The sequence below is a fragment of the Oryzias melastigma genome, linkage group LG9 (assembly GCF_002922805.2).
Source record: "Oryzias melastigma strain HK-1 linkage group LG9, ASM292280v2, whole genome shotgun sequence".
Lineage (NCBI taxonomy): Eukaryota > Metazoa > Chordata > Actinopteri > Beloniformes > Adrianichthyidae > Oryzias > Oryzias melastigma.
The window spans coordinates 18,273,856-18,285,963 of NC_050520.1; the positions used below are offsets into that span (position 1 = coordinate 18,273,856).

General features: G+C 41.1%; 1 protein-coding gene across 2 annotated transcripts in view; it reads left to right on the forward strand.

Moving 5' to 3' along the window:
* ebf2 (EBF transcription factor 2) overlaps window positions 1-8,537 on the forward strand; it is a 28,454-nt gene extending 19,917 nt beyond the window's left edge. Inside the window, exons 7-16 of one of the 2 annotated variants that reach the window (XM_024274948.2) lie at window positions 1,981-2,062; window positions 3,219-3,360; window positions 3,917-4,047; window positions 4,240-4,366; window positions 4,465-4,553; window positions 4,626-4,691; window positions 5,197-5,371; window positions 5,444-5,626; window positions 5,705-5,875; window positions 6,054-8,537. In XM_024274948.2, coding sequence (XP_024130716.1) covers window positions 1,981-2,062; window positions 3,219-3,360; window positions 3,917-4,047; window positions 4,240-4,366; window positions 4,465-4,553; window positions 4,626-4,691; window positions 5,197-5,371; window positions 5,444-5,626; window positions 5,705-5,875; window positions 6,054-6,085 — 1,198 coding nt within the window. In that variant the 3' untranslated portion in view covers window positions 6,086-8,537. Of the gene's footprint in view, window positions 1-1,980; window positions 2,063-3,218; window positions 3,361-3,916; window positions 4,048-4,239; window positions 4,367-4,464; window positions 4,554-4,625; window positions 4,692-5,196; window positions 5,372-5,443; window positions 5,627-5,704 lie in introns of both variants that reach the window. The other variant, XM_024274947.2, reaches the window with a different exon arrangement.
* Window positions 8,538-12,108: the final 3,571 nt, after the last annotated feature.

The following is a 12,108-nucleotide window of genomic DNA, read 5'->3' on the forward strand; positions in this document are numbered from 1 at the left end:
AAAGTTCTAACCATCTTTTGCGGCTTTTTTCTCTTTAGTGTTAGCATTTGTGGAAAAATGTGAGTGATGGAAGTAGTTAATAAGACATTAACTTGAAGTGCTAACTTGTAAAAATACTCAGGAGTGGACACTATTGTGCCCTTCTCTGAGAAAGTATTACTAAGGTCAGTATGACTTGGTGATGCAAGGTTGTATCTGTACTATGACAAAAATAATGCACAAGTGTGTTTGCAGCTGTACACATGTTACTTTTTAAGCTAATTCTTGTCCCAGGAGGTCCTTAGCTGTTTCAGCAGGATGATGTTAGACCTCATTCTGCATGACCTAAAACTACAGGTTCAAGCACACAAACTGTGTGCTTGACTGGCGTGACTTAAGAACAGATCTGTTACCTACGGAAATTTAAATTCTGACAAATAATATGAGACACACTTTAGTGAAAATTGTGTTTTTTTGACGATGGAGAACATATATTAAGAAAACTCAGCTAAAAATTGAATTTGAATCATGATAAAACAATAGATTAAAAGATGATTGGAATGGGTATTTGTACATTTTTTAATGTAAAAAAATAAAATGATGTGTGTTTACCCTGTCATTGGATCTGTTTGCTTTCGTTTACAGGTTTATGTAATATCAATGATAGAAAGATGACTAAATTTAATGATTCTTTGTTTTTGTCTTTGGAGTTTTGGAAAATGTGTTAAATTTGAGCAAATAAGTGTTTAAAACTAAATTTTGAAAGCATCTAAAAATGTGACTGCAGCTGCTACATGTTTTCTTCTGAGATAAACGGACTGGAAGCAAAAATGTAAAATGAAAATCTGTGAATGCAGCGTCAAGAGTGGAGGATTATTCTGATTCATTGCTCAGTTTTGCAACATCAACATAAAACCTGAAACATCAACAAGTAATTATTCATCTCCATGAGAAGTGTAACCTAAATATTTAACAGTGACTTAGCATATGCTGCAAGTACTTTAATGAGTACAAGAGTACTCTGTACTCTGTTCCACTTCACTGCTGATTTATAGGGGAGTTTTAGATAAATCAGGAGTGTTTTGTGGAAGGGGAGTGGAGAATTGGAAAAAGCGTAACACATCTTCCATAATTATATCACAAAGCAGACTATAATAATTTATTTTAAATTCAAATCTGCTAAATTTCCCTGCTGCTCTCATCCACACCTGCTGGAGAAGCTCTCAGAGTGCAAAGCCTCCTTCTACGTTCTTGCTGGATTTCACTGATGGAATGTGCTCTTGTTGTTGCCTTCTTTTCCCCATTCCTGTCTTTGCCTCTCAGCATTGGGACTTTGGGATTGCGGCAGAGCTGTGTTGCCATGGCAGCTGGCTGTGTTTCCGAACTCCGTACACCTGGGACTTGGAGTCTCTCCCCGTAGTCTCCCTTCCTCCTTTTTATTCTAGCTTTTCAGGTTTTCTACCGTACAGCAGAGGCTATCGCAATCACAGTCAGCTCCAATGAAATGCAAATTTAAATATGCGGTGAGACTCCTCTAACCAGAAAACAAAATTCACATCCATAGAAGTGTGTAAGTATTTTTATAAGTACCTCCGTCCCTCCACCTCCTTACTTCCTCATTCTCTGCGGCTGTCCCTGCCTCGGTTCCCTCCCCATTCCCAGGTGGGGGTTGAAAACATTGTTGGGGGATCCCTTGAGTCTGCTGGCCTACATCACTGTCGCTACTTTACTTTGAAATATTGCAGCACTTTTCATACTTCTGTGTTTCAAAATCTCATTACTTGATTTGAAGTCTATTACAGATAAAAAGCTCTGACTGTTGGCAGAGCCATAGCATCACAACACACCTGCCAACATGAACACAGACTATGTGGGAAAACAACATCTCCCTAGAATGTTGTTATTTTCCAGGACGGCAAATAATCACTCATGGGATTTTATTTTGCTTGTGTAACATTTGTTTCTGATGTTTAATGTACGCCCTTTTGTTTGCCCTCTCAGGTTCTTCTTGAAGTTTTTCCTGAAATGTAACCAGAATTGTCTGAAGACAGCCGGAAACCCAAGGGATATGAGGAGATTTCAGGTACAAAAAAGCAGAACATGTTTGTGAATGTGAGCAAGTACAATGCCGGAAAAAAAGCAGCATGATAAATATGGCAGTAGGAATAAAATAAATTAAAATAAGTTGGTAAACATCACAACAGCATTCAATCACAAATCTGCACCTTTTTCTTATTTTTCCTTTGGAAAAATATTCCTGGAAAAGGGATCCTAGAGGAGGGAGTTAAAGGTGAAAGTCGGAAATCAATGAGAAGTCAAAGCGATGGAAAGACAAACGAAAAGGGTTAGATATGTGGGAGACATGATCTTTGGGGTTGCTGGGGAACAGGAAATGGGCTGAGGTGTTTCAGGAAGTTGTCAAGAATTGAGTGATTGGCTCCAGATGAAGGAGGTCATGCTCTATGACCCAGGAAGTGGTCACAGGGGACACTCCCGCCTTACTTCCTCTACCGTCTTTCAGCACCAGAGGCCTCAGTCTGGCATTTTCTCTCCGTCTTTTCTCCTCTTTCTTGCTCCTTCTATCTCCCACCATGTTTGTTTTAACTCTTGTGACACATGCTGAGAAGTTATGAACCCGGGGGCCTAAGACTTTCATCTGAAGGTTAAAAGGTGATCGGTTCCTTTTTTGAATATTTTAATATTTTGCTTTTGCCACAAACTGCATTTCTGCCCTAAACACACATGTATATATGAAGTATGTGCATGCATAAAAGAACAAGTATCATTACATTCATGTTTCCTCTTAATAACTGCTGAGGAACTCACACATACAACAGCCACAAAATCAAATTAGAGACACCATAAATCATTTACTACTTTAACGGTTGGCTTAAATAGTGGATTTGTTCCATATGTTTAGTGTCACTGCGGGATTTGTAGGAGACAACAACTAGTTTGCAGCATGCTGTGTGAATCAAATGTTAGGCAAGAGGCAGTGGACGGGCCATATGGAAAGCTAAAGGAGGAGTTGAGGGATGGATGTTCTGTGTCATCCCCGGAATGCAGACATAGTATGGAAATCCCAACATTAACCATGGAGAGAAATGATTCAGAAAATGTGTCTCAGAAACGTAATCCCTGAAACAAATAGTTTCTTAGGGATTCCCAAAGAGTAACCAGAGCTTTGGACACAGTTTGCAGTCTAACGTGTGCTTCCTCTTTGCTCTTCTCTCGCCCAGGTGGTCTTATCAAGCACCGTTAGCGTAGATGGACACGTTCTCGCCGTGTCGGACAACATGTTTGTCCACAACAACTCAAAACACGGTCGGAGAGCCAGAAGACTGGAGCCAGGAGAGTCTGTGGAGAATTCTATGGAATACGGTAAGGCTACTCTCTACTGCTGTACAGCAACACCTCATTCATCTGATTTCTTTTTATTACATGTCTCTGCCGTCACTCACACCTAGGAACATGGGGCAAATTCATCCAAAGAATGTACCTGAGCTGCATAATGTCCATTCATAGTCCCGTTAATAGCTATTCCAGGCATCATCAGTGGTGCTGGGGGGACGTTTAGGGAAGACAACGAAGATTTAGCACTTGTCTCTTTATTTAAACTGCATGTGAACAAAAATTAAAGGTAAAGGTGAATGATTTGGTGAACATCCATCTTTGAGCTAAAGTTACAAAAACTCAGTTTATTCTTGTTTTTCCTCGGATAGTTCCATTTGTGTCCTGTATTTTACTTTCCTACTGCCTTAAGGTTTTGAGTCATTTCAAGGATCAGTGCCAAAATAACCTTTAAGTGCCACAAATGTAAACACTAACTTTGCTTTTCAAACTTTTCGTATCAGCCTCACAACAAGCCTTGACCTGATGTTTTTCTAACCGAGGCACATCTTGTTTCGAGTAAATCACGCTCTGCTGTCCTTTTAAGCTACGCCATGTATCAAAGCCATCAGTCCCAGCGAGGGCTGGACCACCGGCGGGGCCATGGTCATAGTCATCGGGGAGAACTTCTTCGACGGGCTGCAGGTGGTGTTTGGAAGCATGCTAGTGTGGAGTGAGGTAAGAGTTATCTCACATCTCGACTACATATAGGGTACATATTTTGAAATGAAATACACAACATATGCTTTGTCTCACCGTCGGGATGATTTACGGGCACATTAATCTCACCAAAGTGTTTTGTGAGCGTAAATATTTACAGGGTCTGCGGAGGGCGGTTTGTGACACTGCTTCGCTTTTTTTTGTACTCAGCTGATCACTCCTCATGCCATACGAGTCCAAACGCCTCCTCGCCACATCCCGGGGGTCGTGGAGGTCACGCTGTCTTACAAATCCAAGCAGTTCTGTAAGGGAGCACCCGGGCGCTTCATCTACACAGGTATTAATTACATTGCTTTGTTGTCCTCCTTTTTGAGAAATTTTACAGATTTGAAGTTTGGGATGTTTTTATGATTGACACGCTGAATACTTTTTCAGCACTTAATGAGCCAACCATAGACTACGGTTTCCAGCGCCTTCAGAAAGTGATTCCTCGACATCCAGGCGATCCAGAGAAACTTGCAAAGGTGAGAAATTCTTAAACGCTTGTCAAGCTTACATTGTCATGGAATAAATTAAACAGAATATTTACTTCACAGGAGATTCTCCTGAAAAGAGCGGCAGATCTGGTGGAGGCTCTGTATGGAAATCCACACAGTAATCAGGTACATTTCTGGATTGACACAAATTTCCTGACGTGTTGAAAAAAAAAAAAAGATTGCATTTGTAGCCTGTGTTTGTACACTTTCTTAGTTAATTTAGTTTTGTAAAGGTTTGTAGTCGAGACGCTTTGTCAGACCAGTTTATGGTGATGCTGTGTTGTCAGGATAAAGCTCATTAAATAAAACAATATGGAAACACGACACTGCACTTTTAGTTTGTGGCAGACACCTGGTTGTTTGGCAGCAGGTTCTCACTCCGCCAATGAAATGAAAACACTTGAGTGCAACAGAATGAGTCAGAAAATTGTCAGCAGAACTGTATGAGTAACTTGTACTTAATGGCCTAATTGGGTGTTGCTTACACATCCTCATTTTTAGAGAATAATTAGAGCTGTCCGCTGTCCTGTTTGCCAGCAAGAACGACACTGTCAGCCCATCAGAAGCTGGGAATGCTTTCATATTCCATGAGAGTTTTACGTTGCTGATCACTGTACTTGACTTCCTGTAGGACATGCTGCTGAAACGAGCCGCTGACATCGCTGAGGCTCTCTACAGCGTCCCCCGTCCTCACAGCCAGCTGCAGGCTCTTCCCAGCTCCCCAGCACATGGCAGCGTCATGGGTCTGGGCTCCTATCCCTCTCAGCTCGGTGTTAGCATCGGAGAGCCAGGACAGAGCAGTCAAGGTGAATGAGCGAATCCCAAAAATAGTTCTGTTCATTTTGAAGAATGTAACTGAATCTGAATTACTCTTCCAGGTTACATCCGAAACCCCAGCAGTTTGTCTCCCAGGGGTTACCCATCTGCTTCCACCCCCCAGCAGTCAAGCTATGGCAGCAGTGGGGGGATGACTGGAGGATATGGGACTGTCCCCATGACAAGTTTAGGAGTTCCAGGATCTCCTGGCTTCAGCAGTGCTTCTCCTACAAGCTCTCCATACAGTAAGAACCTCCTCATCTCTTGGCTGATTCTGCTTCTTCTGTGAAATTCCGGTTTAACATTTGACCTTTGTTCCACAGTAATGCCCTCCAGCCCCACCATACCAGGAAGCTCCAGCTCCTCATCCTCTCTTTTGCCTTTCTCCTCCTTCCCGTCAGCTGCTAAACAGAAAAGCGCTTTTGCTCCTGTCCTCAGACCCCAAGGTTCTCCCTCCCCTGCCTGTCCCGCTTCAGCGGGGAACACCTTCAGAGGTAGCCATCCAACTCACTATCTGACGCCGCTGTCTGAACTCACGAATGCAGTCTAACCCCCTCTACTAACAAACTGGAAAGCTATGACTGAACCAGACAGAAAACGCTTGCTGGATGTACATTAACGAAAGACCTGCCAGGCTAGAATGATAGCTTTTGTATATGTTTTTCTCTCCAGCGATGACGGGCCTGGTTGTCCCCCCGATGTAGCTACCCCATTCTGCCCCAGACCGCTGCTTGATTTAGCCCTTCTTTTGCCGCTGTGGGGGCAGGGAAAAATGGGAATTTCATCCCTAGCGCTCTTGTATAACTTTCCTCCTCCAGCTGTCAAACTCAGTCCTGTCGTCATCCAGACCAATAAACAGAACGAGGAATAAAAAAGTCCAAAGAGGAGCCTTCTTCTCCAGAGGAAGAGCAGAACCAACAATTTCAGAGACACTTCTCAGCAAACCGCATCAGACTGGACCGGAAAACAGCTGTTTCTGTGCAGCATCGGAAAGGAAACAAAAAGGAGAGAGACTTCCGATCTTACCTGGAGCTTCAGGATCTACACTAACCTCGATCAGACTTAGAAGATGCGCTGAACAGGCGCACTGAGAGTTGACAGGTGGCAGACAACCACTCCAATAAGCAGGGTGCTATTTTGTTAGAGGACGGACACCTGAAAAGGCATGTGTGTACCACTGTCTGTGAGCTAGTGACAGATTTTTTTTTGTATTAGACTTTTCTAAGTCAATTTACATTCCAGAAGAATAGTCCCTTTATTTTTTCTTTTCTAATCTCCATGGTTTGTCGAGGGTAAAACCTTTCTCTCATGGGTTATTACTAAAGAAATTCATATATTGATTTATTTAAAAACAAGCAATTTAACTTATTATAGTTAGTTTAGGGAATAATATAAATGTGTTTTTACAAAGTGGTTCTTTTTCCAGTTATTATTGACACAAAGTTTTTCAGAAATTGGCAGCAAGTTTGATAAATGATCATTGAAATTTTCTTTTTCCAGTAATGAAAGAAAAACATCCTAAATTTTAGGTTTTCCTTGTAGCAAAATACATACTTTACGCCCACAATTACAAAAATTGTGGCCCTTTGTGTGAAAGAAAATGTTAGTTTGCCTTATCCTTTTAAAGTTTACTTAAAATGCATGCTTTGTACACCAACATTTCCAATTTATTCACAATTAGTTATAGATTTTTCAGGATTTCTTCACAACATCACAAACCATTACAAGGAGAGAAGTCACTATGCAGTATGGAAACTATAAGCACAGCAGCTTGAAAGAAAAGACGCAGGTGCATAAGGTGATCTCTGACCCTTATTAGCCTGTTCTTACCGTTATTATTCATTTTGTCATCACAACACAAACTGCTTTCTCAGGACACAAAAACAAAGAGTAGATGACATGTGCAAATTTTCTTTTTTTGTAGAACACGGTTATTTATTTAAATAATTATTAGCAATTTATTATTATTATTATTATTTTTTAAAGCCATCCTTCTTTAAGCAACAGTACAAACTATTGGTGCAAATGTGATTTGTAAATTTTAAGGTGTAACTATATTTTGTGGTCGAAATAAAACATGAAAAAAACAACAAACGAAAAATCTGTTAATTATTTAAAGAGCAAATGCTGTTGTGTTTTTATGCTACATTTTCTGTACATCAAGATGCTCCTGCAAGGTTCACTCCATATCTCAAGGTGTGGCTGGATCTATTTTTGACTGTGCCCATCACCTGTGTGCTCGTGCAGACTGTTACTTTGTTTTGTACACATAGTTGATGAGCTGCAGCATCTTAATTGTGATGCGAGCGTTAAAGACTGAGTAGAGCATGTCAAGATAAACAACTCCCCCCCTCCTTCCCATCTCGCTCCTCTCCAATAAGCCTGCTTCTCTCGGAGGACCGAGCCTCTGGGGGCCCAAGTGAGAACCGCGAGTCTCCCTCCATCACGGCCCCTTCCTCTCCTTTAAAAACTCACCCACACACTTGGAGGGGCTTTTTTTTTTCTCCGTCTTTGTTAGGTACCGCTTCATCCCTTCTTTTCTTCCTCTCCTTTCTCTTGCTGTGGCCCTTCTCTGTTAATGTAATTAGCACTGCTAAAGAAGGGCAGTTAATTACCCACTCTATTTTGATCGGGTAATTAATGTTATGCCAGGAAACAGCAACTGTTTCATTAACATAGCCCTCAAAGCAGTGCGGGGGTTGGGTGGTACCCGGTGGACACATGTCTGCACCGACTCAAACTCTGAGTGTTTGTAAGTGTGCAAACTGTATTTCGGGAGTCTGATCTGACCTCGGCTGCGTTGGTCGCAGCTTCTCTCGGTGTCACCGCAAGGAACACTTGGCACCTGCATCCTCCTTCTTGTCTCTCCTTTGATATGCTGTTAATTTGACAAGTTAAAGTCAGCTTTGTTGCCAGCACCCAAGCATTCGTCTTGCTGAGTGCTCCTTCTGCCCAGTGGTGCAGGAGCCATATGCTCCACTTTCACATGACTGTTTTGTTTGTTGCCGTTCTCGCGAGCGCAGCGGTGCCATTTACCGTTTTTCTGATCACAGTTTGTATAAAGACAGCATGAGATGCCACCTGCCACCGAGTCATTCCACATCACACATTCACATCAGAGCATCCAGCTGCCGGGTGTACGAGAGCACAAGCGTGTCATCTTTCATAATAGCAACTGCTAAAATATGATGAGTTTTTTCTTGGAGTTGAAGCATTGTGTTTCCCCCCCACACGATGGAAGGTGCATAAAATAGTCCTTCCCTTCTTCCCTCTCAAGGGATGTGTTTGTGTTTATATACCCAATTAGCCCTGCGGCCACAGCATGGCCAGGCATTAGGCTGACATTAGCCCCGAGTGTGTGTGTGGTGTCTGCATGCATGTGCTTAAAAGACACCCCCTTTCTTATTTGAGGCATAATTTTAGGGGTGTGCTGCCTTATTAGGTATACTGAAGCAGAGCTTGACAGGGGTGGCCTGCTGTTTTGTCAGATAGATTGGTAGATTGGCTTCCACAAACGCAGCCAGTGTCCTTTGCCTTTGGCCCATCAGTAAAAGCTGCATTGTTGCCCATTAGACCAATGGAGCCCGATTATTTTCTTTTTTCTCCCTCCCCAAAATGAACCCCCCTCCCTCTCCCTGCCATTCCCTTGGGTGTCAGTAGAGTGGGGTGGCAGATGGGACAGACACAGAGCTGCCCCAGGAGACCACCACTAACAGAAAATACACATGTGCACAAACACACAGAGCATTCACAATTAATGCACACACATGGGCTCAAACCTAGTGCATGAGCGCCACACACAATACAGTAACAACTCATATATCCACAACCCAAACATTATCTGTCATCCTGCTACTTTGGTCCAGACCACAGGAGTGAGTTTTGCTTACACAGGGATGCATTCAGACTCCAAATCATTCAATTCTTTGAGGATGAAGAGCATTAGAAACAAGTTCATGGATGAAAAACATTTTTACCCCTAAATAAAACATGACTTTTTGTGTTTTTTAAATAATTTTTCATTACACAGACATCCCATCAAACAAACTAATCATTTGAAAAAGCTTTATCTTAGGCCTATATTTAAAAAGAACCCTCAATTTTAAATGTTGGGATTTTATTTTGAAAATTCTGGCTGAACAGGAGTTAGCTGAGATGTTCACAGCACTTACCCACGTTGAGGGTAGTAAAGTGGAGCAGATCTGTTGGCAGGGAGCGTTTTATGTCTTCTATATACTGACAATTAGCCGGATTAGAGGAATACAGATGTAATTTAGGCCAAATGTATGTATCGCTTGTTTGAGCGCGCGGCTGCGTGAGGTGAGAAGGCCTCGCGCTGGTGATTAATTACAGCCAGGCCGCGTGACAGAGGTGGGAGCTCTCCCAATGCTGTCTGCAGCTACATGAAGGCAAATGCAGGCTGGCTAATTGACCCGGCTTCTGTAAGGCCATCCATCAAGCGTGGCCTGAGCGGCCCCGTAAGAAACACATTATTCAGAGGTAAGTTAGTTAACCGACTAACTCTCCACCATTCATTACTGCTGTGCTGTCCAGGAGCCTCTTCAATGGTCTCCAAACGTGACTTTCAGGTGTCACTATTTAAGGAGTGTTTTTTTTCCCTATTTTATTTTAAATAAAACTATAAAATTCAGCTTTGGAGGGTAGAAAACTAACAACAAAACTTATTAATTATATTTACATTTTTACAGCGTGTTTGCACGTGTGTCTTGTCTCCACACGTGTTTTCACTTGATTTAATTAGTGGTTCACACAGTAAGTCTTAGAAAAAGACTAAATTGGCTGATTTTGTGTATTAGATAATTGCTTTCCCTAAGTATCATTACTTAATAAAGGTGTAAGAATTCATTTTTCGATTTATATCATAATTTGTGGTTGTTGATACATTCTTGATTCTTTTTGATTGATCCAATTTTGAGGACATTCAGGCCTTTTTTTTGCCAAAAATTCAACTGGTGTGACTCAGAGATAAAGACCTGATACGGAACAGTGCAAGTGAAGTTTTCCACATTCCTTTTATTTCTTCTAAGATAATCAAGTAATATGTGTGCAAACAAGTTGATAGCAAATCCATTCACATTTTAGTTTCACTAAGTTCAGCCCACTGTTGTTTTTTTCCACATCAACGGAACATTATTAGAACATTAAACAAGACTTTATAGCCACATAAATTCAAAGTATGATGCTTCATTTTTGGGTTGTGTGCTGTGATGGTACTTGGTTTGATTTTATATTATAGTAAAATAAGCCTTCCATGTCTCTATACAAATATTATTTATCATTTTAAAACAAATTTATAATGTAAAAGGTGGATTTTATTTATAGGCAGATCAATCGGATCGTAGGAATAGAAATCAATTAATTGATAGTCAATTGATCACTAAGCACATACTCTCTAACTGTAGCTGAGATTTTAAATGTTCTTATTTGAGATTTTTGTGACTTTTTCTATATGATCATCTGAATTCTTTAAAATTAGATTTAATTTATATTTTTCAAGTCATTCTTTTGTTGACCCTTTTAAACAATATTACAGATTTGGCAGTGATTATTATTAATGCTCAGAGCTCAAATTTCCACATTTATTCTTGTCTCCACACATGTTTTCACTTGACTTGAGTAGTTAACCTATAGTTGACACAATTAATCTTTAGCATCCGCAATCTCCTAGGGTTTAACTTTTCCTGTTCCTTTATGTGCGGCGATGACTTCAGATTTTCCTAAACCATTTTTTAAACTAAAGCTTTTACATTTTTTGTTTTTATCAATAATAATTTGAAATTATATGTCAGCTAGTTAGCAAGTAGCACAATAGTGCCACCTATCTGCTCAGAGCTGATGTTAAAAAACGGTTAAGTTTCATGTATTTTCAGTTGGTGAATGTTTTCATCAACTTCACGTAAGTTTGTGTTTGAGTAAGGCTTGTCATGGTGTGTCAGTAGTAGCAACACTAACAAACAACTATTTTTGCCTTGCTGTATACCAGTCTGCATAAATTTGCAGGATATCTAATCAAATAAATCCATTAATTAAGGGAGCTGCTGGTATTTCTGCTTTTGCATTAATTACATAGTCATTACCATATCAATTAGAGAAATCAGAGATCATGTAATTAAGGTTTACCCAAAAGCACCTGCTGCCTCAGAGCTGTGATGGGTATGTGTGTGTGCGCGTGCGTGTTTGTGTGTATGTGTGTGTGCACGTGCACATGCTTTATCCTAATCTAATTTCTGGCCTTTGACAGCACTCCCCCTCATCAATCCTGAGCTGTCGGAATTTAGCTTGGTTTTTTTGTTTTGTTTTTGTTTATAGGGGTTGGTGGCGGCAGTGTTTGGAGGGGGCGTTGCATGAAATGTTGTCATGGCAATCAAATTGATTGGCAGGGACGCCTGATTAGAAAGGAAGAATAGGAGACAGGTGGAAAGAGGCGGGCCGTACATCCAAAGGAGCAGATTGGGACAAAGTGGGGACTCGTTCTTTTTTGGCTCAGTTACACCTTGTAAAAGATAACCAGTAATTACATTAACGTCTCACAGAGGGTATAGTGTCACAATCTGGAGTTTTTTTAAGTTGTAAACAACATCACCAGATGCTCTTGTCTTTGGCTTTATGTTCACCAAACTGTTGGCGGGTCAACTTTAGCGGCTCCAGAAGCTGAAGACGTTTTCGCTTTGTGTGTTCTTTTGCCACCTGTGAGGATAAGACGGAC